At 49.4% G+C, this 23,655-nt stretch overlaps 1 protein-coding gene across 1 annotated transcript; it reads left to right on the top strand.

Annotated features, from left to right (window-relative positions):
- The first annotated feature begins 233 nt into the window (after positions 1-233).
- Positions 234-20,954, top strand: LOC102573450 (dual oxidase maturation factor 1). Its single transcript, XM_059714913.1, has 6 exons — positions 234-298; positions 11,927-12,149; positions 14,021-14,078; positions 15,297-15,510; positions 16,298-16,512; positions 17,663-20,954. Exons 1-6 carry the CDS (start codon positions 234-236, stop codon positions 17,866-17,868), a joined length of 981 nt encoding a protein of 326 aa, XP_059570896.1. The 3' UTR covers positions 17,869-20,954.
- The last annotated feature ends 2,701 nt before the right edge of the window (positions 20,955-23,655 follow it).

The raw sequence follows: 23,655 nt of genomic DNA, 5'->3' as shown, positions 1-23,655 counted from the left end.
AGGCCCTGGAGGAGCATGGGGTTGATAGGTCCCAGCGTATGGTCCTTGCTTTATTGCCTCCTACACAGCTTGGGTCTAACCTCTTCTCAGGCAGCCTAGAGGAATGAGGCTTCCCAAATCTCAGCCTGTCATCTTCTTCCCTGACCCATTATAACAAGGAACACATTTGCCTAGTAGGGCTGTGTGAGGCTTTGGATCAGGCTTCGGATCCAGGGCCACTCTGGATGCTTTGGATGCCGAAGCAGCATGCCCGGAGTGAAGCACTGGCTTATTCAGGCTTTCCTAAGCAGTTCACCAGGTGAGCTTACCTCCAGCTAACACATGCATGCACAAAGACCTGGCTGGGGAATGCCCAGACCTGTCACGTCTTTGGCAGGTCTGATGCTTGCTGGTTGCAGTGCAGTTGTGAGGCTCCCAGTGAGCTTAGCTTAGCTGCCCAGGATGCCAGCTTTTGCACTGAACTGCACTTCATCAGCTTCCTAGGTAGTAGGTACAGAAACTCACGGACTCAATATATACAGTGGAGTTCTGGCAGACTGCGACCTGCCGGACATCTGACACCCCAGGCACCTCCGCACTTCTACCTGTGCTGCTATATCCCTTTTCCCCCTACCCCCAACCCCAGCCTGTCCCTCACCCCTGATGCCTCCATTTCCCTTTTCACTGACTGGCTTTCTTGCCTGCATTGTGGGCCAGGCCAGCCTCTGTCTTCTACTATTCCTTCCATCCAGGACCAACTGCAGGTACTTCCTCAGCCTGACAAAGGGGTTTTCAACCCTAAAGCTCCCTAAGATATATTTTTTTAAGTACTTCTTTTTTTTCATAATAAACATATAGACATCACACACAAGATAAGCCATCATACACCATGAGTAACATCATATGTCCAACACAACACAACATCTTTACTTCTTGCTGTCAATTCCTTTATAAAAAGAAAGGCTCTGTGACAGTTCTGCTTGGGTACCTTTGACGCTGCTGCTGCTGCTACTGATGTTGAGCCAGCTAAGTTATTTTACCTGTTGTCATGCAAAGTGGTGGACCGGGCCTGGGGTTGTAGGGGAGGAGGAAACCTCACTGGGGCACACTGCCGTGTTGTGCAGAGGCCCCAGCGCCAGGAAGGGTGCATCTTAACACACACACAGCGTCACCCACCCACATCACGAGTTTTGCCTGTCAGCAGCCAGAGGTGCAGGGCCCCAGAAGCCAGACTCCCCCAGCCAGACGTGCACACAGCTGGCAGGCTTTGTGGCCTGGCAGGGCCCAGCACCCAGGCCTGCAGTAGATTTCACTCCCCCTGTGCCCCCAGACAGACACAGTCGCAAAAGCACCCACACACATCACAAGTTTTGCCTGTCAGCAGCCAGAGGTGCAGGGCCCCAAAAACCAGACTCCCCCTGCACCTATCTTCTTGACAGCTGGCAGGCTTCGTGGCCTCAGCAGGGGCCACCACCCCTGCAGTTTTCAGCCTGCTGCGCCTTAACACACACAGGGTCAGCTACGTCACGAGTTTTGCCTGTCAGCAGCTTGAGGTGCAGTTTCCCCCAAACCCCTGCACTGATATTCTTGAAACTTGGCAGGCTTTGTGGCCTCCCCAGGGGCTACTACTCCTGCAGTTTTCACCCCCCCTGTGGTGTAACACATAGACCTGACATGAGTTTTGCTTTCAAGAATTTGGGGTACAGTTTCCCCCAAACCCCTGAAACCATCTTCTTGAAACTTGGCAAGCTTCATGCTCTCAGCAGAGGCTACCACTCCTAAAATTTTCATCCAAATCAGACAAAAAACAACAAAGTTATAGATACTTCATTGATTCCCCATTATACCCCATGGCCAGATCTCCAAGGTGGCTTCGGAGTCACTTTGGCCGGATCGAGGCGGAAACCCGGTCTGGAGCTCCGGATCGGATCGCTGACATCCGAAGTGGCCAGATCCGAAGCTGGATTGAATAGCTGCCTACTCGCACAGGCCTATTGCCTAGTTCAGCCAGTGATTACTTCCAGTGCTGTAAATGGGTAGGGACTGGGACCCAGCCACCTTCTCCCCATAGCTAAGCTTCCCTCCTGAGCTGTCCCTGACTTTTGACCAAGGTTTCCCTGAGGGGACTGGTCTCTCCTGAGTTCCTGTACCTCTGCTTCAGTAGTTGCAGAACTGCAGTGCTGGTGAGTTGCTGCCATCTGAGCTGATCATAGCCCAGAAGCTGCAGTTTGTGCCTCTGCAACACAAGAGAAAGGGTGAGGCTTCACAGCCCACTCTGTGTGGAGATAGTATGGGGACTTGGCTGGGTTAGGCCAGGGAATGAGGCAGCTTGGAGGATTGATAAAGAGGCCTTTTGCTCCAGAGGCTTTCTTGGTACTCTGTAAGATGGGGATCCTATTTGTAGCATCCATGTCACAACCACCAATGCCCTGGGGGACATGTCTACTATCCCAGCAGAGCCAAAGAAGGCCTGGGCCCCTCTTGGCCCTAGAGCTGGGTCAGTTATAGTGGGGTCAGGGCATGTTGGCAAGGAACAAAGCTGGCTTTGCTACTGCAGGGCAGCCTTGTACGTAGAGGGCCCTGGCATCTCCAAGGCTTTCTGCTTGGCTGCTCTTGCCAGCGTGCTGGACAGCTTAAGGTGCAAAGGAGTAGGTCCCTCAAGGCATCCTGAAGCCCCAAAAGGACACTAGCTAGGAATTTAGCCAGCCTAGGTTCAGAAAGGGTTTCCCCTGGCCCAGCCTCAGTTTCTTCCTTATAATTCCATCTTGTGCATAAAGGGCATAAAGATCCCAAATCAGGGCCAAAGTATGGTAGCAAAGGGAAACTAAGAGAATTGAGCCATGTGTTAGCTGTTCCACTTAACCATGTGAGCTATGTAAAACCAAAGCCTGACAAGTTGGTTCTTTGCACCTTGAGATACTGTGGCTGAACGAACTTGGTGATTGTATTGTGTGAAAAAGGTCAGCACTGTTCTTTTCATTGACCTCCCTCAGAAGAAGCGTGAGGAGTTATTCCTTTGTAATGGTAGACTATATAATAATATAACAATAAATAATGGAAAATAAAAATAGAAACTAACTTTTGTGGAATTGGAACCCACAGCTTTTTCAACAGGATATCTACATTTTCCTCACTTAAATGCTTTGCAACTGTGTTTTATGTCACGTTAGCCACAGCCGGTTAGTCAGTTCCCCAGCACCTTTAAATTGTAACAAAATTATTAAAACCTGTGGCGCTATGAAAGTTTATGCCATCTGAGAATCTGCCCTTCAGGTCCCTTCATGCTCAGAAAACAGCAGAAATATATAAAGGATTATTTTAAAAAACAGTGACTGCAACAACTACTGACTTCAAACAAAGCCTTTTTGTGGATTTGTAGCATTCAGGGAAGAAAAAAATTTGTTGATCTCCCATACCCTTACTCATATGCAAATTACCTGGCCAAAGCAGGATTGTTCTCTGACCTGAATTTCCTAGTGCTTAGTCCTGTCCAGTAGGAAAAGACTTGCTGATAGAAGTGTTTCATGGCCCAATATAACTGGGTTTTTGGCTGTAGTTGTGCTGGTCTAAGGAAATAGGTAGGCAAAGTTATTTGAGTGACATATTTTATTAGACCAACTGGGTAGCTTGAAAAAAAGTTTTAGGCAAGCTTTTGGGCACAGTCACCCTTCTTCAGGCATAGGGAGTTTCTGCTGGTCCATGAAAAATAAATGGTGCTGCCAACCAGGGCAGCAGCCCCCTTCTTGGTTCCATCTAGTTCAGGGGCGGGCAATTATTTCGGGCAGAGGGCTGCTTATTGAGTTTTGCCAAGCCATCAAGGGCCGCATGACAGGCAGCCAGGGGCAGATAACTATTAATTTTCTAAAGTGTTTAGGGGCCCCGCAGGCTGGACAGAATGGCCTGGTGAGCCGCATCTACCCCATGGGCCGCATTTTGCCCACCCCTGATCTAGTTAATCCCAGTTCAGTTTCACATGGCAGAGTGAGTTTCACGAAAATCCAGCTTCAAGCTGGGTTTGTCCCTAGGGCCTAACAAAAGGTAGATGTCCAAATGCAAGCTTTTTTGGTAGGAAACTCGTTTAAAAACCCAAGCCCTATGTTAATTCCTTAACCATTAGATTTTCTTTGCTTAACTGCCGTGTGCGTTGCCTGTTCACTTAGAGTTAGAAAAACTGGAACTTTCTTGTGTTTTTGTGTCAAATGGGGCATATGTCTGAAAGATGTGTTGGTGATGGATGTGGATTTGGCCAAAAACACAAAAGAAATAATGTTCCCACTGCTGGTCTTTCCAGGGAAATCCTTTTCCCTTCTCTGGAACTTGCTCTGGCTGGGGCCTGTTTTTGGCTTGGCTCAGTTGTTGCTGGAAGGCTTTGTTGAAACCAGTAGCAAATTTTAGTTGGATGCTGGGAATTGTACTTACAAATCAAGCTCCATATCCCTGCCAGGAATATGCACACTGCAGCCAGGCTGCACTCCATGATCAAAGCCTGGTTCCTGGGATACGGTAGAGCTGACAGTGCTGAGAAGAGAGAGAGAGAGACAGAAGTCCTTTAGAAACTTGGAATTCTTTTTCTGACCCTTTGGGACCTATCTCGTATGCAGCAGACTGGCTTCATACCCAGCAGATGAGACTCTTAGCAATTCTCTCTTTGTATTTGGGCCCTGTCACTACTGCACAGACTGGGGAAATTGAATGGATCTCTTTGTCCTCCTGGAGAACAAAGCTGGAGCTGGAGAAGCCCCATCACCCAGCACAGAGCAGCAGTGTTCTCTCTCCTGCTTCCTAAGCCAGTGCAAATTCTTCCTTTTGCTGCTTTTCCAGGGCTATAAGACTTTAGTTAGACATGTCCAGCTCTTGGGGGAGAGCGTCCCCCAGCCTGATGAACCTTTCTGCTTAAATATTTCCCCTACTATTCAGTTACATTTTCACTGTAGTCATTGCTCTCACCTCATTGTTTCTGGTCACTACTTGTATTTCCCTTAATAATTCCTTCTTCTGTCTTCCAAGAGATACAGAGAGTTGTGTCCTTTCTGTAGCCCGGTGAGCATGTAGTTAGTTCTAACCTTTCCTGATGACTCCACCTCTCTCTTACCCAAATTTGCACTCATTCTGCTATTGATATCCTTCAGGATTGAGCTGAACTCTGTCCCCCCAGGCACAGTGATCACCATAGCCCCATGGAAAGCCACTTTTCTTCTTGCTTCAGTGCATGGGGTCCCAGTGCAGGAGGTACATGGTCCCACTAGGGGGAACGCCTTACTGGACCTGGTACTGGCAATGGGGGATGACATGGTAGGGGACCTACAGGTCAGTGGTCACCTGGGGGACAGTGATCACCTAATAATAGAATTCTTCATAAGGCGCCGAGTGGGAAAGGTAACTAGTAGGGCAAAAGCGCTAGACTTTAGGAAGGTGGACTTCAGTGATCTCAGGTGTTTAGTCAATGATGCACTGCAGAATAAGGGATTTGGTGAGATGGGAGCCCAGGAAGGGTGACTGTGCCTTAAGGAAGTGATCCTTCGGACACAGAGGGAGGTGATCCTGATGCGGGGGAAAAGGGGGAAAGGGGCCAAGAGGCTTCCTTGGCTGACTAGAGAAATCCAGAGCAGCCCAAGGGCAAAAAGTGGGGCATATAAGCAGTGGAAACAGGGAGAGATTACTAAAGAGGAGTATACCTCCTCAGCTCACAGTTGTATGGAGGCAGTTAGAAAGGCCAAAGCTACCATGGAGCTGAGGATGGCATCCCAAGTTTAGGATAACAAAAAATTGTTTTTCAGATATATAGGGAGTAAAAGGAAGGCCCAGGGCAGTATAGGACCACTAGTGAGTGGGCAAAAGCAATTGGTGACGGACAAGGCTGAACTCCTCAATGAGTTCTTTGCCTCAGTGTTCCTAAGTGAGGGGCAAGACAAGTCTCTCACTGGGGTTGTAGAGAGGCAGCAGCAGGGCGCCAGACTACCAAGTGTAGAACCTGAGATGGTGCAGAGTCTCTTGGAAGGACTGGATGCGTTTAAGTCGGCAGGCCTGGATGAGCTCCATCCGAGGGTACTGAAGGCACTGGCTGACGTCATTGCACAGCCACTGGCGGGAATATTTGAGCACTTGTGGCACATGGGCCAGGTCCCAGAGGACTGGAAAAGGGCCAATGTGGTCCCCATTTTCAAGAAAGGGAGGAAGGAGGATCCAGGCAACTATAGACCAGTCAGTCTCACCTCCGTCTTTGGCAAAGTCTTTGAAAAGATTTTTAAGGCTCATATATGTGAGAACCCAGCAGGAAAAATTATGCTGAGGAGAAACCAACACAGGTTCGTAGATTATGCCTGACTAATCTAGTCTCTTTTTACGACCAGGTTACAAAAAGCCTAGACGCAGAAGTAGGGGTAGACATCATTTACTTAGACTTCAGGAAGGCCTTCGATACGGTATCCCACACCATACTGGTGAACAAATTAAGAGGCTGTGACGTGGATGATTACACAGTTCGGTGGGTGGCAAATTGGTCGGTATCGACCTGGATGGGTGTGGGCAGTGGGGTCCTGCAGGGCTCGGTCCTTGGGCTGATACTCTTCAATGTCTTCATCAGCGACTTGGACGAGGGAGTGAAGTGTACTCTGTCCAAGTTTGCAGATGATACAAAACTGTGGGGAGAAGTGGACACGCTGGAGGGCAGGGAACAACTACAAGCAGACCTGGACAGGTTGGACAAATGGGCAGAAAACAACAGAATGAGATTTAACAAGGAGAAATGCAAAGTGCTGCACCTAGGGAGGAAAAATGTCCAGCACACCTACAGCCTAGGGAATGACCTGCTGGGTGGCACAGAAGTGGAAAGGGATCTTGGAGTCCTAGTGGATTCCAAGATGAACATGAGTCGGCAGTGTGATGAAGCCATCAGAAAAGCCAATGGCACTTTATCGTGCATCAGCAGATGCATGACGAATAGGTCCAAGGAGGTGATACTTCCCCTCTATCGGGCGCTGGTCAGACCGCAGTTGGAGTACTGCGTGCAATTCTAGGTGCCGCAATTCAAGAGGGATCCAGATAACCTGGAGAGGGTCCAGAGAAGGGCCACTCGTATGGTTAAGGGTTTGCAGGCCAAGCCCTACGAGGAGAGACTAGGGCACCTGGACTTTTTCAGCCTCCGCAAGAGAAGGTTGAGAGGCGACCTTGTGGCTGCCTATAAGTTCATCACGGGGGCACAGAAGGGAATTGGTGAGGCTTTACTCACCAAGGCGCCCCAGGGGTCACAAGAAATAATGGCCATAAGCTAGCAGAGACCAGATTTAGACTAGACATTAGGAAGAACTTCTTCACAGTTAGAGTGGCCAAAGTCTGGAATGGGCTCCAAAGGGAGGTGGTGCTCTCCCCTACCCTGGGGGTCTTCAAGAGGAGGTTAGATAGGCATCTGGTTGGGGTCATCTGAACCCAGCATACTTTCCTGCCTAGGCAGGGGGTCGGACTCGATGATCTGTTGAGGTCCCTTCCAGCCCTAACATCTATGAATCTATGGCATCTTCGGATAAATCACTCAGATATGAAGGTTTCCATCCTCCCTACTCCCACCACTTGCCTTCAACACATCACCTTGTTTCTTTACTGTCCCAGGGGGTAGGTGCAAAGCCATATTTGTGAAGTGAGGTAATAACTTTTATTAGACTAACTTTTATAGTTGAGAGCAAGAGGAGTTTCAAGCAGCCTTCACTAGCTCTGGGAAAGAAACAGTCACAGCTGCTCAGCTATACAAGTTTGCTCAATAAAATATATAGCCTCACCTCACAAATTTTGCTTGACTATCCAGCTATAGTGCTGCCCCCATGACAGCCCAGAAGATAGGAGGAAAATCAGGCAGGAAAGCAAGAGGAACAGTGATCCAGGACAATGGAGTCATGAAACAACAGCCCTGCTTCAGATGTCCTGGCCACCTGACACAGCCAGCACACATTTGTTTTGATGGATTGAGGCAATACAACAGGTCCACTGGGGTCCCATAGAGTTAGTAGTTGAACCAACAACATCTGCCTGGCATCATTCATGAATCAAAAAAGAAATCACTTCCTAGAAATCTCCTTTTTGTTACTGGGCAGTAATGTAGCATGCTCTTTTCATTGGAGCCCCTGCTGCCCTTCACAAATGCTAGGGTCTCCTCTTCCAGTGATGGCCAGAAAGTGGCATAGTCTTTGGGGAGGACTGACCAGCTGGTCCCATGTCAAGTAGCTTTGGGACTGAGTAATAAATACCAATAAGTCCTGCTGCTTTTACCTTCCAGCATGTGCATGGCCTTACACAGCTTGTGCCTGCAGTGCCCAGAAGAGCCTCCAGGCATGCCATGGCCACTCTCTCCCCCTCAGTGAGGCACCTCGTGCCTCAGAGTAGTTCTCAGTATCTTGGAGAACAGAAGGAGAAAGGGGGAGATCAGATGTGGGACTCAGAAGGGTGGTTGGGTTTGGTCATAAAGTGGCTCAGCCCAGCAATCTCAGAAAACTGTAGCTAGGTGAAGTGGGATGTTTCTGTTTCTCTGTGAGCGAGGTGGCTCAGCAAGAGTCAGGGTACAATCAGGCCACAGCTGGACAGAGAAATGTGGCCCCGTGCTCATACAGGGCTTGGCAAAGAACCCAGTCACCCTTGCTCTCTCTCACTCACATCTGTCCTTTGGGACTGCAAGGTCTTCCTGTAACCATCATAAATCATATGGAAGTGCCCTTCATCCCTCCCCATTCCAGACCTGGTGAGAAGGAGCACCCTGGGCAGCTAACCCATCAGCTTGGAGGACCTGAATGCTCCCAAGGCAAAAAGTCGTTAGGTGCTGCTCCTGTGGTACAGTCTGCCCATCCCAGTGGAGAGGGGAAGCTGGAAGCAGAGGTGCAGCCACCCCTGCAGTGCTGGCTGCTGCTCCAACATCCCATTTACAAAACCTAGGATCTGCCTATGGAGGTGAGAAGTGGCTGAGGATTCACTTTGCACTAGGAGTAGTTGTCCTGTGGATGCTCCCTATCATCCTCTCCAGCACATCTTTGGGTCTCATGTCACATTCCTGCTGGACACCAAACTGGTGCAAGTTTTGCCGCTCCCCTGCCAGCCCCGCAACCCTTGCTAGCTGATGCCAGGGCCAGACTGCTCCCAGGCTGACTCAGTTTGAGTCAAGGGGGACCCTACCTACTCCAGCATGTGAAAGTGGGAGGAAGAGCAGGGCTAATGGGTAACAGGGAGTACTGGCTCCATTGCAGCTCTGCTAGTCTCACTGGCACTTCATCTGCCCACTCCTTGCTCTGGGGCCCCTGGATGCAGCTGCTTAGAGTGAGAGGGAGGCAGCCCATCCCTGATGGATTCATGAGGAACATGACCTGAGATTAATCCACTTCCAGAGGCACCTGGGATTTACATCCATACAGGTTTTTGCTCCCCTGAAACAAAAAGCTCCCATCCTGCCCAGTACAGAGTCTGGGGCCATCTCAGGAAGGGCAGAGACAGTAATGCTTCTCCATCCCCCCCAGCTGGCTCCTCTGTGCTCAGAGCTCGCTCATCTCTGCTGTAGGTGGGGAGGAGGTATCCATGGCTCTGCTGCCTTCTGCCTGTGGCAGGGCCCTGGGTGACTGCAAGAGAAGGGAGAGGAGGAGACGGGTGCTGCTCAGGTGTGGGCTGGGTTGGTACTGCCCTGGAACACTCTGTCAGTCTGGGAACAGAGGTGTGCACTGTGAAGCAGATTGGGAGTAGCTCAGCCATGACACGCAGGCCTGGCCACCTGCCCATTGCCCAGGGAGCTGGTGTATAAAGGCAGGGAGAGAGGCAGAGCAGCATTCATCCTCTAGCCAGTAGCGTGTGGAGTGCCTGGGCATTGCACAGAAGCCAGGCCAGCTGCCCAGGATCATCAGGCTGGGGTAAGTCCTCCCACCTTCTGTTCACTGCCACAGCTGTGGGGAAGCCAGGCCTGGGGCATAGATGGTCATTTCTGCTGTCAGAAGCTGCCAGAACATCCCTCAGGCTGGGGATAGGGATGTGGGGAACTCATTAACTGCATAGTGCACTTAAACACAGGGGCTAAGTGCCTTGCTGTTGTGAAGTTGGAAAGCTGTGCTGTATATCAGTTCCCACCTGGGCTCAGTGACTAGGAACAGACAATGCATTTGCCTCCAGACAAGTTGTTGCCCATGTTTGTCCTAGAACAGAAATGTCCCAGGATTGGCGTGTGCACACGTCACCCTTATAATTAGAGTTTAATGAGCATCTCAGTGGACTGCTCCTCTTTTACCATTGGTTCAATGATGCAGTCCCAGGATAACATTAGATGTATTTAGTGATGTCCCAAGATAAACTGTTAGCACTTCTTATCCTATGGACCTTCCTGAAACAATGAACATAGATGTCTGAAGGACTGAACTTTGTTCCAGGATGAACTAGTTTACCCCAGGACAGATAAGATACCTGTTTGTAGCCATTGTCACCCTCACTATCTACCACAGTAAACTCCTTTGAAGTGGTTGCTGGGGTTTGGGGAAAGAGGGATGGAAGGTCCTAGCCATGGAGGGTGCTAGCCATCCCCTTGTGCCCATAACTGGGCCTGGCAAATAGTTAGCTTGAAACAGCTCCAGGCCCCCAGAAGACATGATGGCTTTGATCCTGACTGACCATACCCAGCCCATGTCTCTCTTGCCTGGTGAATGCTTTTATCCAGAGGTGGGGAGATGCTAAGATTTTTTTGAGGACGAAGCAGTAAAGGGAACAGATGCAAGCTGAGGCTTGGAGGGACTTCTCAAGTGCTGTGCCCTTTGGGTATCCCAAACAGGTATGGGGGTGCCATGGAGAACTTGTTCCCAGGGTTTATTTGGCCTCTTTTACTGACCACAGGCATCTCCATCTGAATCCCACAGCAACACAGGCTGACAAGCGCTGTCGTAGCATGTGCATGTGGAGACTTGCTGCCTATAGCCTATAAAACATAGGGGAGGGACAGATTCCCAAGTGCTCAGCACACAACCAGAGCCAGGTTCTCAGGAGGAAAGCTGGACCAGAAAGCAGTACCTGGTTCAAGAGGAGGAATTCCAGAGAGAGAAATCCATCTCTCCCTGGTTATAGATGATGCTTGCTTTGCATTGTATCAATGGCACTATGTTGGCTGCCTCATTTGCACCCTCCACAAAGCCTGCTACCATTACCATGGCAATTCCCAGGACCTTTTTTTAACTTAGACATATGGTATTGGAGGCATTTTGACATATTTGTATTTAAAGAACTCACAAGACACAGGGGAGATTGTTTCAAAATGAAATGTTGTTGTTTTACTGTCTCTTTTCTAAAGGTACCTTGTTCAAACTAGGACTTTTGATTTCCAGGAAGGTTTTTGGCTACACCTGTTGCTAGAACCAATTCAGAAATGGGAAAAGGCCTTTTTGGGAAGTTGCTCAGGGTGGATTAAGTGAATTTGTGCGCAGAGTCTCTACCTGAGGCACCTCAAATACCCCTTCAGTTGGCAGACAGAGATAATATTGACAAGGTCAAGGGATCTGTCCAATGGCTATATTACATCTAAGCACAAGTATAAATGGGTGGACTGTCCAGGCTTATGTCTTGTAAAGCTCTTGAATAGATGTGCTTCTTTGAAGGATGATTTTTAGTGCTTATGATAGCACTATGCCCCATGATACTGTGTCCCCAGCTCTAGTCCATAATAACTTTAAAACTCTCTCTCTCACACACGCATACACATATGCATGTACGCAGATATGCACTCACACATGTGCATTAACCTCTGTATTTCCATGAACTTTGAAGGATAACAGTAGCTTGCCACTGAGGTGTACTGGCAGAGCTCTTGGTGGGGCCAGCATCAGCAGTGCCATAGCAGGGGTCTCTGACATGGAGCTGAGGGTGGCCTAGGTCTGGAACAGCAGGTGATGTTTCCTCGGAGAAGAGGAGCAGACTGAAGGCATGTCGCCTTGGCTCCTGGGATTAGGAATATCCAGAGACTGTTTGCTTCACTCACTGCTCCTTTAGTGTCTGCAGGTTTCCTGTCTTGCCTGGGTGCTACAATTACCTTATTCGATGGCTCTTTCCCCTTCTACCCCAAGTCCAAGGCATCCTTCCCATTTGACACAGCTTGGGCTGTGATCATCTCTGTGTTCATCACTGTGCTGGCTACTTTCATCATCATCTGGCTTGGCATCCAAGGCAAAGGGGTAAGTGAGGCAAGGGTGGGTGTGAGGCAGTACCACTCCTTAGTGCTTCCCCCCTGCTCTCCTGGCTGGTGCAGGGAAAGCTCCCCACAATGGGCTAGGACACAGATTGAAGTGCCAGGACTGCACTGTATGCTGTCTATGAGTGAAATCTCCCACAGGGGAAAAGTCCAGCAATGTGATTCTGGGTGGAGAGCACAGACTTTCCAGGCCCCACAAAGTATTACAGAGGCAATGATTTCTCTCCTTTGCCCTGAAGCAGAGTGACACAGCTGGATTGGTCACTTGGGGTACATGAGACCTCAGGTAGATGTGTTACTCATACACTGAGGCACTAGCTACCTTGGAGGAAGATAGAGGTGTTATATCAGCCACCAGTGACAGAATATGGCCTTTCAATGGCAGCCACCCATGGCATCCATCCCATTACACACGGGTGTGAAAAGGGCAAGCCAGACCACTAGTTGAACCAACAACATCTGCCTGGCATCATTCATTAATCAAAAAAGAAGGGCACTATACTAAAGCGTCTTTGCAGGCAGGGACTTGGGACCTATAGGCCAGGTACAGAAATGACACTTTTACCGGTATAAGCTATTGGAAGCCAGTCTATATCTGTAACAGAACAGAAATTTGACACACACATACTGGTTTAAAAATGGTAGAACCGGTCTATGATTTGATCCCCTCCCCATTCCAAAAGTGCGAATTGTGTTCTGTTTGCTACTGGTCTAGACTACTCCACATACAGAAATTCTCATCACTTAGATTGATTCTACCTCGGGCTTTTGGAATGCCTGTACCTAGCCTTAAAGTCCCAGGATTTATCTACAGGTGAGTTCAAACCCCAAATCTGGGGGGGGGGCCTGGCTCCAAAAGTTTCATAGTTTCATAGTAGGTAGGGTTAGAAGCGACCTGAGCAGATCATCAAGTCCAACCCCCTGCCATGGGCAGGAAAGGATGCTGGGGTAAAACGACCCCGGTTAGGTGTCTATCTAGCCTCCTTTTGAAGACCCCCAGGGTAGGAGTGAGCACCACTTCCCTTGGAAGTTGGTTCCAGATCCTAGCCGCCCTGACTGTGAAGTGGCACCTTCTGATATCTAGCTTGAATCTACTCTCCATCAACTTATGGCCGTTATTCCTCATTACTCCCGGTAGTGCTCGGGGGAACAGGGACTCTCCCATTGCCTGCTGGTCCCCCTTGGCCAGTTTATAGACGGACACCAGGTCCCCTCTCAGCCGTCTCTTGTGGAGTCTGAACAGGTTCAGGTCTCGTAGCCTCCGCTCGTAGGGCCTGCCCTGCTGTCCCCTGATCATGCGAGTGGCCCTCCTCTGGACCCTCTCCATGCTGGCCACATCCCTCCTGAAGTGCGGTGCCCAGAACTGGATGCAGTACTCCAACTGCGGCCTGACCAATGTCGCATAGAGGGGGAGGATCGCCTCCTTGGACCTGCTTGTGATGCATCTGTGGACAAGGGGCGGTTACCCTTCCTGACTGCGTCCCCACATTGGCGGCCCATGTTCATCTTGGAGTCTATAATGACTTCAAGATCCTTTTCTGCCTCTGTGCTGATGAGAAGGGAGTTCCCCATCCTGTAAGTTGTGCCTGGCCACATCTTTGTATTGGCCTAGACCCACTGTCAGATGCAACCACCTGCTAAGGAGGAATATTCAGGCCCAAATTTGAGCAGAGCAGCCCCTTGGTTAGCTCTAGCTGCAATCAAGCCTTGAGGTTGTATATCCCATGGACAAAAAACACGCCCATGTGTTCAGTTCCCAAAAGAACAAAGAGCACTTCATCAAAAGGAGCCATCTTTTTCATGCCACTGGTCATCTGAACTAGTCTCTGCACCTCTGTCCTGTCCTTCCCACAGAGGTCCTTCTGGATCTTGCGAGTGGTCACCAGCCTCTTCATCGGAGCAGTGATTCTTAGTGAGTACTTGGCTGCCTGGGTTCCCACAGGCTGCCAGGCAGTGGGGGGACTGGGACAAAGCAGGAAGGACCAAGGGAAAGGATTGCTGTGCTCCTCTGCAGGGGAGGAGAGAAAGGGGAGGAAAAAAGAGCGGTTGTGAATAGCAGGACAGATAATACTTGAATTTTCTAGGAAAGCCGGTACTTTTCTCTGAGTGATAATCAAGGCACTTTCTCCAGCCAAGCAATTAGCAGGTCGGGGAAAGGCTGGCATCTGCATGGTAATTTATTAGCAGCAAATAATTAAAGCAGCTCTACTCTGGAGACTGATAGTGAGATGCAAGGGTCACCTCTAGGTCACTGACTGAGTACAAAGCCTGTTGCCATCTGACATCTGCTCGATGACCTTTGTAAAATGACTTGTTAGCCCCAGTCACATGGGCATCTACGTCATAAACCCCAGCACGCCATCCCCTTTATTGCATCTCATCAGAGAGGGCAAGGAGCTGAGCAGGCCCTGAGAGCAAGCTGCCCCTTCTGCTGAATAGGATATGGTCAGGCAGTGGGTGGGGATGTACATGATACATGGACGCACAGAGGCCTTCAGCCCTATGGCTAGCTGGCCAGCCCCTCCAGCTTGTGCTGCAGTGAGTTCCCTTTGAGGCATGCAGTGCTGCAGGGCTCTGGTGTCCCCCTGGCCTCAACCTGGCCCTCAGCACAGAGTCTCGGGGAAAAGGCAGCGCTTTCTGAAGAGACTGGTGGTCTTCAATGCCAAGTCCTTCTACAGCATGAGTTAGAAGCTTGTTACTAGTCAAACATGCATGGAAGCTGCCTGTGTCTAGAGTGGAGACGCTCTGACTAACCACTGCAGTCTTCACAGCTGTTAACTTCACCAGGGACTGGGAGACTGGCTGGGTGACAGTGAACACCTCCTATAAATCCTTCAGCAATGCCGTGGTGAACGCGAACATCGGGCTGCACATTGGCTTGGCCGGCATCAATGTCACGCTAGTGGGTGAGTCCCATTTTTTAGCCCAGGAGTGGTGAGGAAACAAAGGGGGCTTCTCTCCTTCCTGGGAAGGGAGCTCTGTTGGGGCAGAACGGTGGCACTTCAGGCAGGGGAGAGCAGCATTGCTTACCTCTGCCCTTGGGGATAATTATTGGCCCTCTGCTAGTCCCAGATCCCCAGGGAAGCTCTGTTCTGCCTAAGTGGCTGAGTGGAGCTTGCTGTTTTGGCAGGAAACCCAGTGAATCAGATCAATGAAACCATCAGCTACAACGAGCACTTTTCCTGGAGCTTCGGAGAGGACTATGACCTCAGCTACAGTGAGGGCCTGGAGCGGGGGCTGCCGCGTCCCATCCTGTACGTGGCAGAGAAATGCACCCTGAACAGTCCCTGTGGTGTGCATGCCCAGTACTGCATTTCCAGCCACTATGCCTCCCTCACACTGTGGTAAGGCACAGCAAAATGTTGAGCCCCCCCTTAACCCTTCCCCCTTGCACCCTCAGAGCAGAACCAGCAGTGAGGGAAAGGATCCCTGTTTGGTGATAGGTCAGACAAAGAGCTGTAGGGGCTTTCTAACATACATTATGTGGCTCGGTGCAGCAGCATCCAAGAACTGATTTCATTATCCACAAACTGCATGGACTGCCTGGCTGTGGACTGTGCAAGCAGGTTATGCCAGGTGTGAACTGCTTTCAGAGTTACTAAGGTTCTCTTATTAAGGTACTTAGCCACAGTATCTTTCTTTGGGAGCAAGGCTTGAAGTGGTAGCATGTTATAAGCTAAGTAGGGTCAGCTCAGATCTGTACTATAAGAGAGGCCTTCAAGGAGAACTCTAGGTGTTCCCACAACTTGTGTTCAGCAGCTTGTCCTTGTTAGTAATAAATGAGTGCTTTGAAGAAGGAGCTGGAGGAGGTGCTGTCTCTTAGAGAAGAACAAGACCTGGCTGGTTATGAAAGGTTTTGTGGTTTTTGTGTAGAACTGGAGATGGCAGCCCCCATCCATCCCATCCAAGCTCTTTGATGTGTGACTGGTTTTCACACTGCACACAGTTATTTGCATTAGTGTGCAAGTGGATATGAAATATTTTCATAATAAGTTGCATAATTATCATTCTTATTTTGAGCTGGTGGCAGCGATCACCCAAGGGCTTGGGCAATGAGAATCATGCTTGCCAGTGTCTGGAGAGGACACTGGAGAGTGAGATTGTCCTTGCAGTCCTATTCCTGTCTTGCAGGGCAGCCTTCTGCACCTGGCTCATTTCCAACATGTTCTTCTCCATGTCCATCCTGCTGTACAGGGGCTACATATTCATACTCACGGCACTACTGATGATCTGCTCACTGCTCTTCTTCACTGTCGCCAGGCACTTCCCAATGTGCAACATCCGGTTCGGTTCAGCCTCCCTGCAGATCGGCTATGGGGCATCTTTCTGGCTGACCTTAGCCACAGGTTAGTTCCCAGGGTTGCTGCATGACACAGAATCAAGTAAAGAAGAAGAGAGAGAAACAAAGGCTGATAGGCGCCCCAAACCTTCACTTGCCCACCAGAAACTGATTGTGTGGGAGGATTCACATGGTTCCAAGAAGTGAAGCTGGCTTCAGGCTCCCCGGAAGCCTTGGTAAGGTGTCTACCAATATTTCTTAGTGGAAGGAATAGTGTGATACCAACTGCAGCATTCAGGATTAAGATGGCCACTGGGCTGTGATTCTGGGCATATATATCAGGATTGTAGTCCTGGGGCCAGTTACATCCTTCAACTTGATTACATGCCAACTTGGCTAAATCATAGTTTCTAACTTTGCACTGCAGTAATAAATTTCTGCTTTCTGCTGGCAAAGAATCCCATTAACCTGAATGTCTCAGTTTAGGAGAGCATCAGTGGAAGAGGGCCAGTGTTAGAACTCCAAGCCCATAATCCATGCCCACTTCCAAGGAAGGTGTTTATCACTATTCTGAGTTGAGTGCAAGATTTGGTCTGGTCACCTCAGCTAATATTTACCTCTCAGGCAGTGCATCTAGGGCTGGTTTAATGCTTGTTGTCAAGGAAATGAATAAAGAGGTGAGCAGTGAGGTAGATTATTTACAGGTGATCCAAACATATTTAGGAGACTTCAGGCAGAAGAAGAGTGTGAGGATCTTCACAGGGTGCCCTAATGGCAGATGGTATCCATGCTACTATCATGGACTCAGCAAAGTGTACTGTAATGCTTACCGGTCAAATTCACTGCTAGGTTTTAAATTGACTGTAAACACTCAGAATAGGGACTGAGGAGTCAGTGTAGACAGCTCAGTAATGACAGTTCACCAGCAATCAGAAAAGGGAACAAGAAGTCAGGGTACATGAGGAATATCAGAGAGGATGCTGCAGAGAATTGCCTAACACCATTAAACAAAATGAAGGAAGATCTCTGCAAAGCTGCACTGTTCTGGTCTCTCTGGCTGAGCTGTGCAGCAGCTGCTTTCCACAGTCCTGGTGCTAGCAGTCTCTCTCGAGAGGATCAGGCAGGCATTGGGATCCCTCTGGTGGCAGAGTGTTAGAGCAGTCAAGAGGAGGTCTGGTTCTGCAGGCTGTAACTAGTCTCCCCACCTTGTATTGCAGGGCTGCTGTGCTTCCTGCTGGGGCTGGCCGTGATCCTCATGAATTTGATGCAGCCCAAGAAGCTGAAGCTTGTCTTTAATGTGAGTAAGGGAGAGGGAGAGGAAGAGGAGGAGCAGGAAGTGGGGCCTGCTGAGCAAACCCCGAAAGGCGACATCCTCATGGCTCCGCTGGGTGAGAACTGCAGTGTGACAGTGACTGACTTGTGAGGGCCAACCGCTGCCCCTGCCCAGCCTGCAGAAGAGCACCGAACAGCAGTGTGAGGAGGCAGGGGAGGAGCAGGACTGTGCCTGGGCTTCCTGGAGGAGATCTTCCAGACTGCCGATCTTTAGCAGCTCCCAGCTTATCCACGCACAGCCACACAAGGCTTGTGGCCAACCCAAACAGGCAGGGGCCAACTTAGTTTAGTATCTTGTCTCATGCCCGAGTGCAAAGGTTTCCGTGGATCTTCCTGCAGCAGTAGCCATGCCTTTTCCTGTTGTGGCAGGGGCTTGCTTAACTATGGAGTGTGAGGGTGATTTCAGCATGCATTGCCACCCCCACCCTTACTTGACCCCAAATCCCATCAGCTATTGTGCTGTCCAGTCCCCCCAACTCTTTCAGTGCCCTCTCCGTCTTGTCAAGGTAAATAGCCCTTGCTGCTGCTCCCTTCTTTTCCTTGATCATTACTACGTTAAACCACAGTCCAGGCAGAGACATCTGCTGCTCACTCACAACTGACCACTTCATCTTCCTTTTTCTTCCATATCTCAGCCAAGTTATGATCAGGGGCTGGTCTTCTTCACACCTCCCGAATAAGGCGTCTGCATGGTGGAATCATTGTCCTCCGTGGCAGTGCCTTCATGCGGGCTGCGCAGACTGACTTCTAAACTGTCGTGTCTGTGCAAGGTATCAGGCCAGCTAATTAGCACTGCTGCCTGGGATCCCTTGAGCATATACTGACAACCTTTAATAGGATCAGGACATTGGCTGCCCAGTTCCCCTACTATACGCTGTATCTCATTTAGTTGGATGCTGCCCTAAAGGGGCTGCTGCTGCGCACAGGATATTTACCATGTAGACATGGCCTCAGTTTACTTCAGTTTCTTGTGAGAAGCCTTAATAAAAGATTCTGAAAAGCCTAGGTCAGCACTGCCAGTCCGGTTGGCTTTAGCAGCTGCCTTCTGACAGAAGTGGGCACGCTGGAGGAGAGGGACAGGATGCAACTAGATCTAGACAGGTTACAGGAGTGAGCAGATGAGAACAGGATGGGTTTCAACACTGGCAAGTGCAGGGTACTGCACCTGGGGAGGAAGAACCAGCAGCATACCTACAGGCTGGGGAACTCCCTTCTCATCAGTGCAGAGGCAGAAAAGGATTTATTGATTCCAAAATGAACATGGGCGGACAGTGTGGGGACGCGGTCAGCAAGGCTAACTGCACCATGTCATGCATCCACAGTCGCATCACAAGCAGGTCCAAGGAGGTGATCCTCCCCCTCTATGCGACACTGGTCAGGCCAAAGTTGGAGTACTGCATCCAGTTCTGGGCACCGCACTTCAGGAGGGATGTGGCCAGCATGGAGAGGGTCCAGAGGAGGGCCACTCGCATGATCAGGGGACAGCAGGGCAGGCCCTATGAGCGGAGGCTATGAGACCTGAACCTGTTCAGACTCCACAAGAGAAGGCTGAGAGGGGACCTGGTGTCCGTCTATAAACTGGCCAAGGGGGACCAGCAGGGAATGGGAGAGTCCCTGTTCCCCCAAGCACTACAGGGAGTAATGAGGAATAACTGCCATAAGTTAACGGAGAGTAGATTCAGGCTAGATATCAGGAGGCGCCACTTCACAGTCAGGGCGGCTAGGATCTGGAACCAACTTCCAAGGGAAGCGGTGCTCGCTCCTACCCTGGGGGTCTTCAAAAGAAGGCTAGATAGACACCTAACCGGGGTTATTTGACCCCAGCATCCTTTATTGCTCATGGCAGGGGGTCGGACTTGATGATCTGCTCAGGTCCCTTCCGACCCTACCTACTATGAAATTATGAAACCTCTGGGACAGCCATACTTCCCAGGGGCCATGCCATGGGGTCCCTCACATACCACACCCAGGTCTGTGTTTCGTTTGTCCCCCTGGAATCATCCCTTTCCTCAATTCACCTGGTGTTGAGGTAAGGCTCTGTGACCAGCCCCTCCACAGGGTCCTATGGTTGCCCAGCCCAGGCGTGGCTGCACCTTTCATCTGGCTTCTCCAGGTCCTTCAGAAACCTTTTATGGATGCTGCCCTGGCTCAGTGCTGCTCACTCATTTGGAAGCTTGTTCCAGTGCTTCATCTTTTTCTGCCAGAAGTGTTGCTGGAATAAGACCTCGGCAGACCCACCCATCCTCCCAAAGACCTTCTGCTTCTGATATACGTACTTCAAGGTGTACTTGTGATTGGTTTTCTGTTTGTGGCTGTTTGCTCTTCATATTCCTTCTTCCCCTCCTAGTCTCCATCACACGTTGTACCCATTGTGAGTTATGCTATTGGCCACCATGGTCCTGGACTTCCATCTTCTGATCTAAAGGATACATCACTGCCTCTTGATACTGACTGTTTAGCCCACTGGGTTCATTTCTTATCTTTTGCTTTATTTTTTTGTGGTAAAGGTTTGCATGCTTATTGTGGCTTTATTGCACTGATCCATCAAGCCTAGAATTTTACCCTGCCATTCATCCCTGTAGTATCTGGGTGCCTGCCATTTAAAATCAGTAGCAATTAAACGTATACTTAGGATAGATGATGTGGTTTTTAAACATTTTATTAAGTTACTTATCTTGATTAGTTGATTTGTTCCTGGTTTTAAGGTTGGGGGGTTGTGTCTGTGGGTGAAGAGGCCAGTGTTTTGAGCAACATCCTATCTGTGGTGGAAAGGCTGTCTCAGAGTAGAAAGCCTTGGAAAGTTTCCTGAAAAAGGCGAGACTCTAGATTTGTCCGGTCACCTCTGGCAGCCTATTCCAGGCTAGGGAGTCTCCAAGCCTGCTAGGGCCAAGATTGGTCTCTTTAAGTTTGCCTATGTCTATCCCAACCATGCAGTTTATCCAATAAAAGATATCACCCACAAGAATTCTTGCCTCTTGCATAGAAGAACAAACCATTTTGGTGAAAAAGACTTGTTTCCCTTTCAGTGAAAGATGTCTTGAGCATCAGAATCTTATGGGAGCATTTTCTACACATCTTGGCCAACTCTGTTAGCTAGCCAGTTTTCTCAATTCCTTTTTTTTCCCCATCAGACAAAAAAGACACTAATGTAACATGAAAAGAAATATATACATATATTTTTTACCATAGGCATCATTAACCTGTAGATCTCGATGTCACCAGATGCAGGTGAGCAAACAGATTAGGAGGTTTCTAGGCAGAATTAGGCACATTTAGGGATAAAAAGATTGTCTTGGACAGGCCCATGAGGTACTGATGCAAGTCTGATATTCCTCTTCTCCCCCAACCTGCTTCAAGGCTCAGTCAAGCTGAGCACAGACTAGCTGGGGTGAGGGAGAGATTTCAACTCAGGACAGCATAGCACATAACTGTCCAGTATGGTGCTCCCTCCTGGTGCTGAGCCAGGCTGGGAGTTCCTGTGCCTCCCTTCACCCCCAAGAAAGAAAGAAACACAGCTAGGCCCCAGTGATGAGTGAAATTGGGGTCCCCAACCTGGCCAGGGAGAAAGAAGCTGGAGATAGAAAAGGCAGATCCCTGCCCTTTCCCCAGTTAGGAGGGGACAGAGATAAACCAGAAGAAGAGACTGGTCCGTCCACCCATGCAGCCAGGGGAGAGGGAGGTTCAGGAGGAAGCCTTGGTGCACACTCCTGCTGCCCTGGACATCCATCCCTTTCACAATGCCATCCCCACAGACAGGCTCTGTGAGCCAGGTGGCACAGCTCAGCTTCCCTGCTAGGGGGTGTGCAGGGTCCTTCTGCTGCAGGCACCTTCTGGTGAAACCACCATGGGCACAAACTGCCCTAATGTGATGCGATAGAGGGAATACCATGCAATCACTTTGGAAGGGAAGGTGTTGTAGTACAGATGCACAGGCCAGATTTAAATGAGCACTTCCAAATATTCAGCTGTGGTGTAAGCCTGTGAACGCTCTTTAAAAAGTAATTTCTTAGAGGGCAAAAAGAAGAAGCCAACTTTTAGCCCTCACAGCTAGCAAATCCCATGCTAGTAAAACCCAGATCCTGCACTACCAGGCTTGTCATCCAGCAGCAGTAGGTACTTGTTATTGAATGTGAAGGAGCTGTTGGAGGAGGCCAGTTGGGCACTGGGTTACACAGGTGACTGTGGTCTTATAGCTTGGGTGGCACAGCCAAGGGAAAGTCAGAGTTTGCTTTTCCTGAGGTCACTGTGCCCAAGCAGATGGTCAGCAGTTCTGGGTGGAGCTCATGATGGCCCAGCTCTCCGTGTGGCATTCCTCCCCCAAGCCAAAGGGCATTTGGTTTGGATGGGAGCAGAAAGCAGCAAACGCTTTGGCTGGTGTCCTCACTAGAGTCCGTGCTCCACAGATGTAAAGAGCCATCACATTAATCTTGGGGAAAAGCCCAGAGTCCTACAAATGTACAGATCCACTGGCCCACTTCAGGTACCTCTGAAGCAGTCATTCTCAACCTTTCTTTGGCACCCCTCCGTGGCCTTGAGACATCCCTCGGAAAATGCCAGCTCTCAGTTTTCACTTGCGCTTTTGACTGGAGAAAAATACTAAAGCAAGTCTTCTGTTGCAAAGAACTCAGAAAGGTTGCAAAAGGACATGTTTTTTTTAACACCATGTAGGGGTGGGTCCAGGGGCGATGCACTGGTGTCATTGCACCCCTCTTTGATTTCTGCTCCACCCAAATTTTAAAACCAACTGCCTAGCAGTGGCAGCAGCATTTCTAGTCAGGCAGTGCTGAGGGCATCCATTGACATCATGGTTCATTATAATCTACCTGCTCCCTTCTAAACTCTTCATTCCTCAGGTGAATGACTCTCTCTTCTTTTTAATGGGCTTGATGTTCAAGCTGGCAATTGTTCTGTAATTCTGCTGTCTTTTAGTTGCTTCTCTTAATGAAGCTCATATTGCATAGCCCTGCAGACTGTTTTTAACTCATTCCAAATAAGTTCTGTTTGTTTTTGCTTTCCTCTTAACCTCAATAATACAACCCTATACCCCCTGGCCCATTATTAGAAACTCCGGTTTATTTTTAACTGGAGAAAATTATGTGTTGTTTTATGTGTGATAATGCACCTCACCATCTGCACCCTCCCCCCCTTCTCAAAATTCTAGATCTGCCCATGACACCATGGATTCCTATTTGAAATCTCTGGGTTTATCTTGTGAATCATGTTGCATGAGACCCCGCAGTACCCTTGAAAGAATCACTGCTCTAAAGTATGTGGAATAAAATGTGCTAATGCTTTGTCCCAGGATATGGCTGTGTGCATCGGTAGGGTTATTGCAGGTCATTCCCTGGACAAGCTGGCCAGGCTGTGTACTCTTGCTGGCTACCTCCTGGCAGCAGTGCAGCTTGAAAGGATGACTGTGCCATTTCTGGGTGAAATCCTGAGACAACCTAAGTGAAATGGTGAAGGGAGATCACAAGCTGTGTGGATGATTCTTAGGCTGTATGTAAAACCCCTACCAGGAAGCAGGAAGCACAATCCCAGTGAAAGGAAAAGGCTGGTGATTAATCATAGAGACCATCACCTTATCAGCTCTACAGAAATAATCAGGTTTCAGAGCAGGTGCTTCTAAAGATAGTTTCAAGAGGACGATACTACACCTGCTTAATGATCTGCTGTTGCCCAAGAGGCAGTTTTCGATAGCTGTTGGTATCATGGTCCATGAATTTGTATTGACTCATCATGCAATCTTTGAGCTCCAGCTTCCCTGTCCAATAAGGATTTTTCCCATAAATGTGCAAAATGTACATTTTGTAGAGGCCTAAAAACCCCAACTCAGAATTAGAGGATTTGGTTGCTGTCTATAAACACATCATAGGGC

The sequence above is a fragment of the Alligator mississippiensis genome, chromosome 11, assembly GCF_030867095.1.
Source record: "Alligator mississippiensis isolate rAllMis1 chromosome 11, rAllMis1, whole genome shotgun sequence".
NCBI lineage: Eukaryota > Metazoa > Chordata > Crocodylia > Alligatoridae > Alligator > Alligator mississippiensis.
This window is presented reverse-complemented; position numbering and strand designations above follow the sequence as displayed.

What these genes read in the sequence shown, in the direction of transcription:
- LOC102573450 (XM_059714913.1), top strand. Translation starts at nt 234, where the DNA reads ATGCCGAAGCAGCATGCCCGGAGTGAAGCACTGGCTTATTCAGGCTTT. An exon ending in TTTCCTAAGCAGTTCACCAG is followed by an intron (nt 299 to 11,926) that starts GTGAGCTTACCT and finishes TCCTGGGATTAG; the next exon opens with GAATATCCAGAGACTGTTTG. An exon ending in CTGGCTGACCTTAGCCACAG is followed by an intron (nt 16,513 to 17,662) that starts GTTAGTTCCCAG and finishes CTTGTATTGCAG; the next exon opens with GGCTGCTGTGCTTCCTGCTG.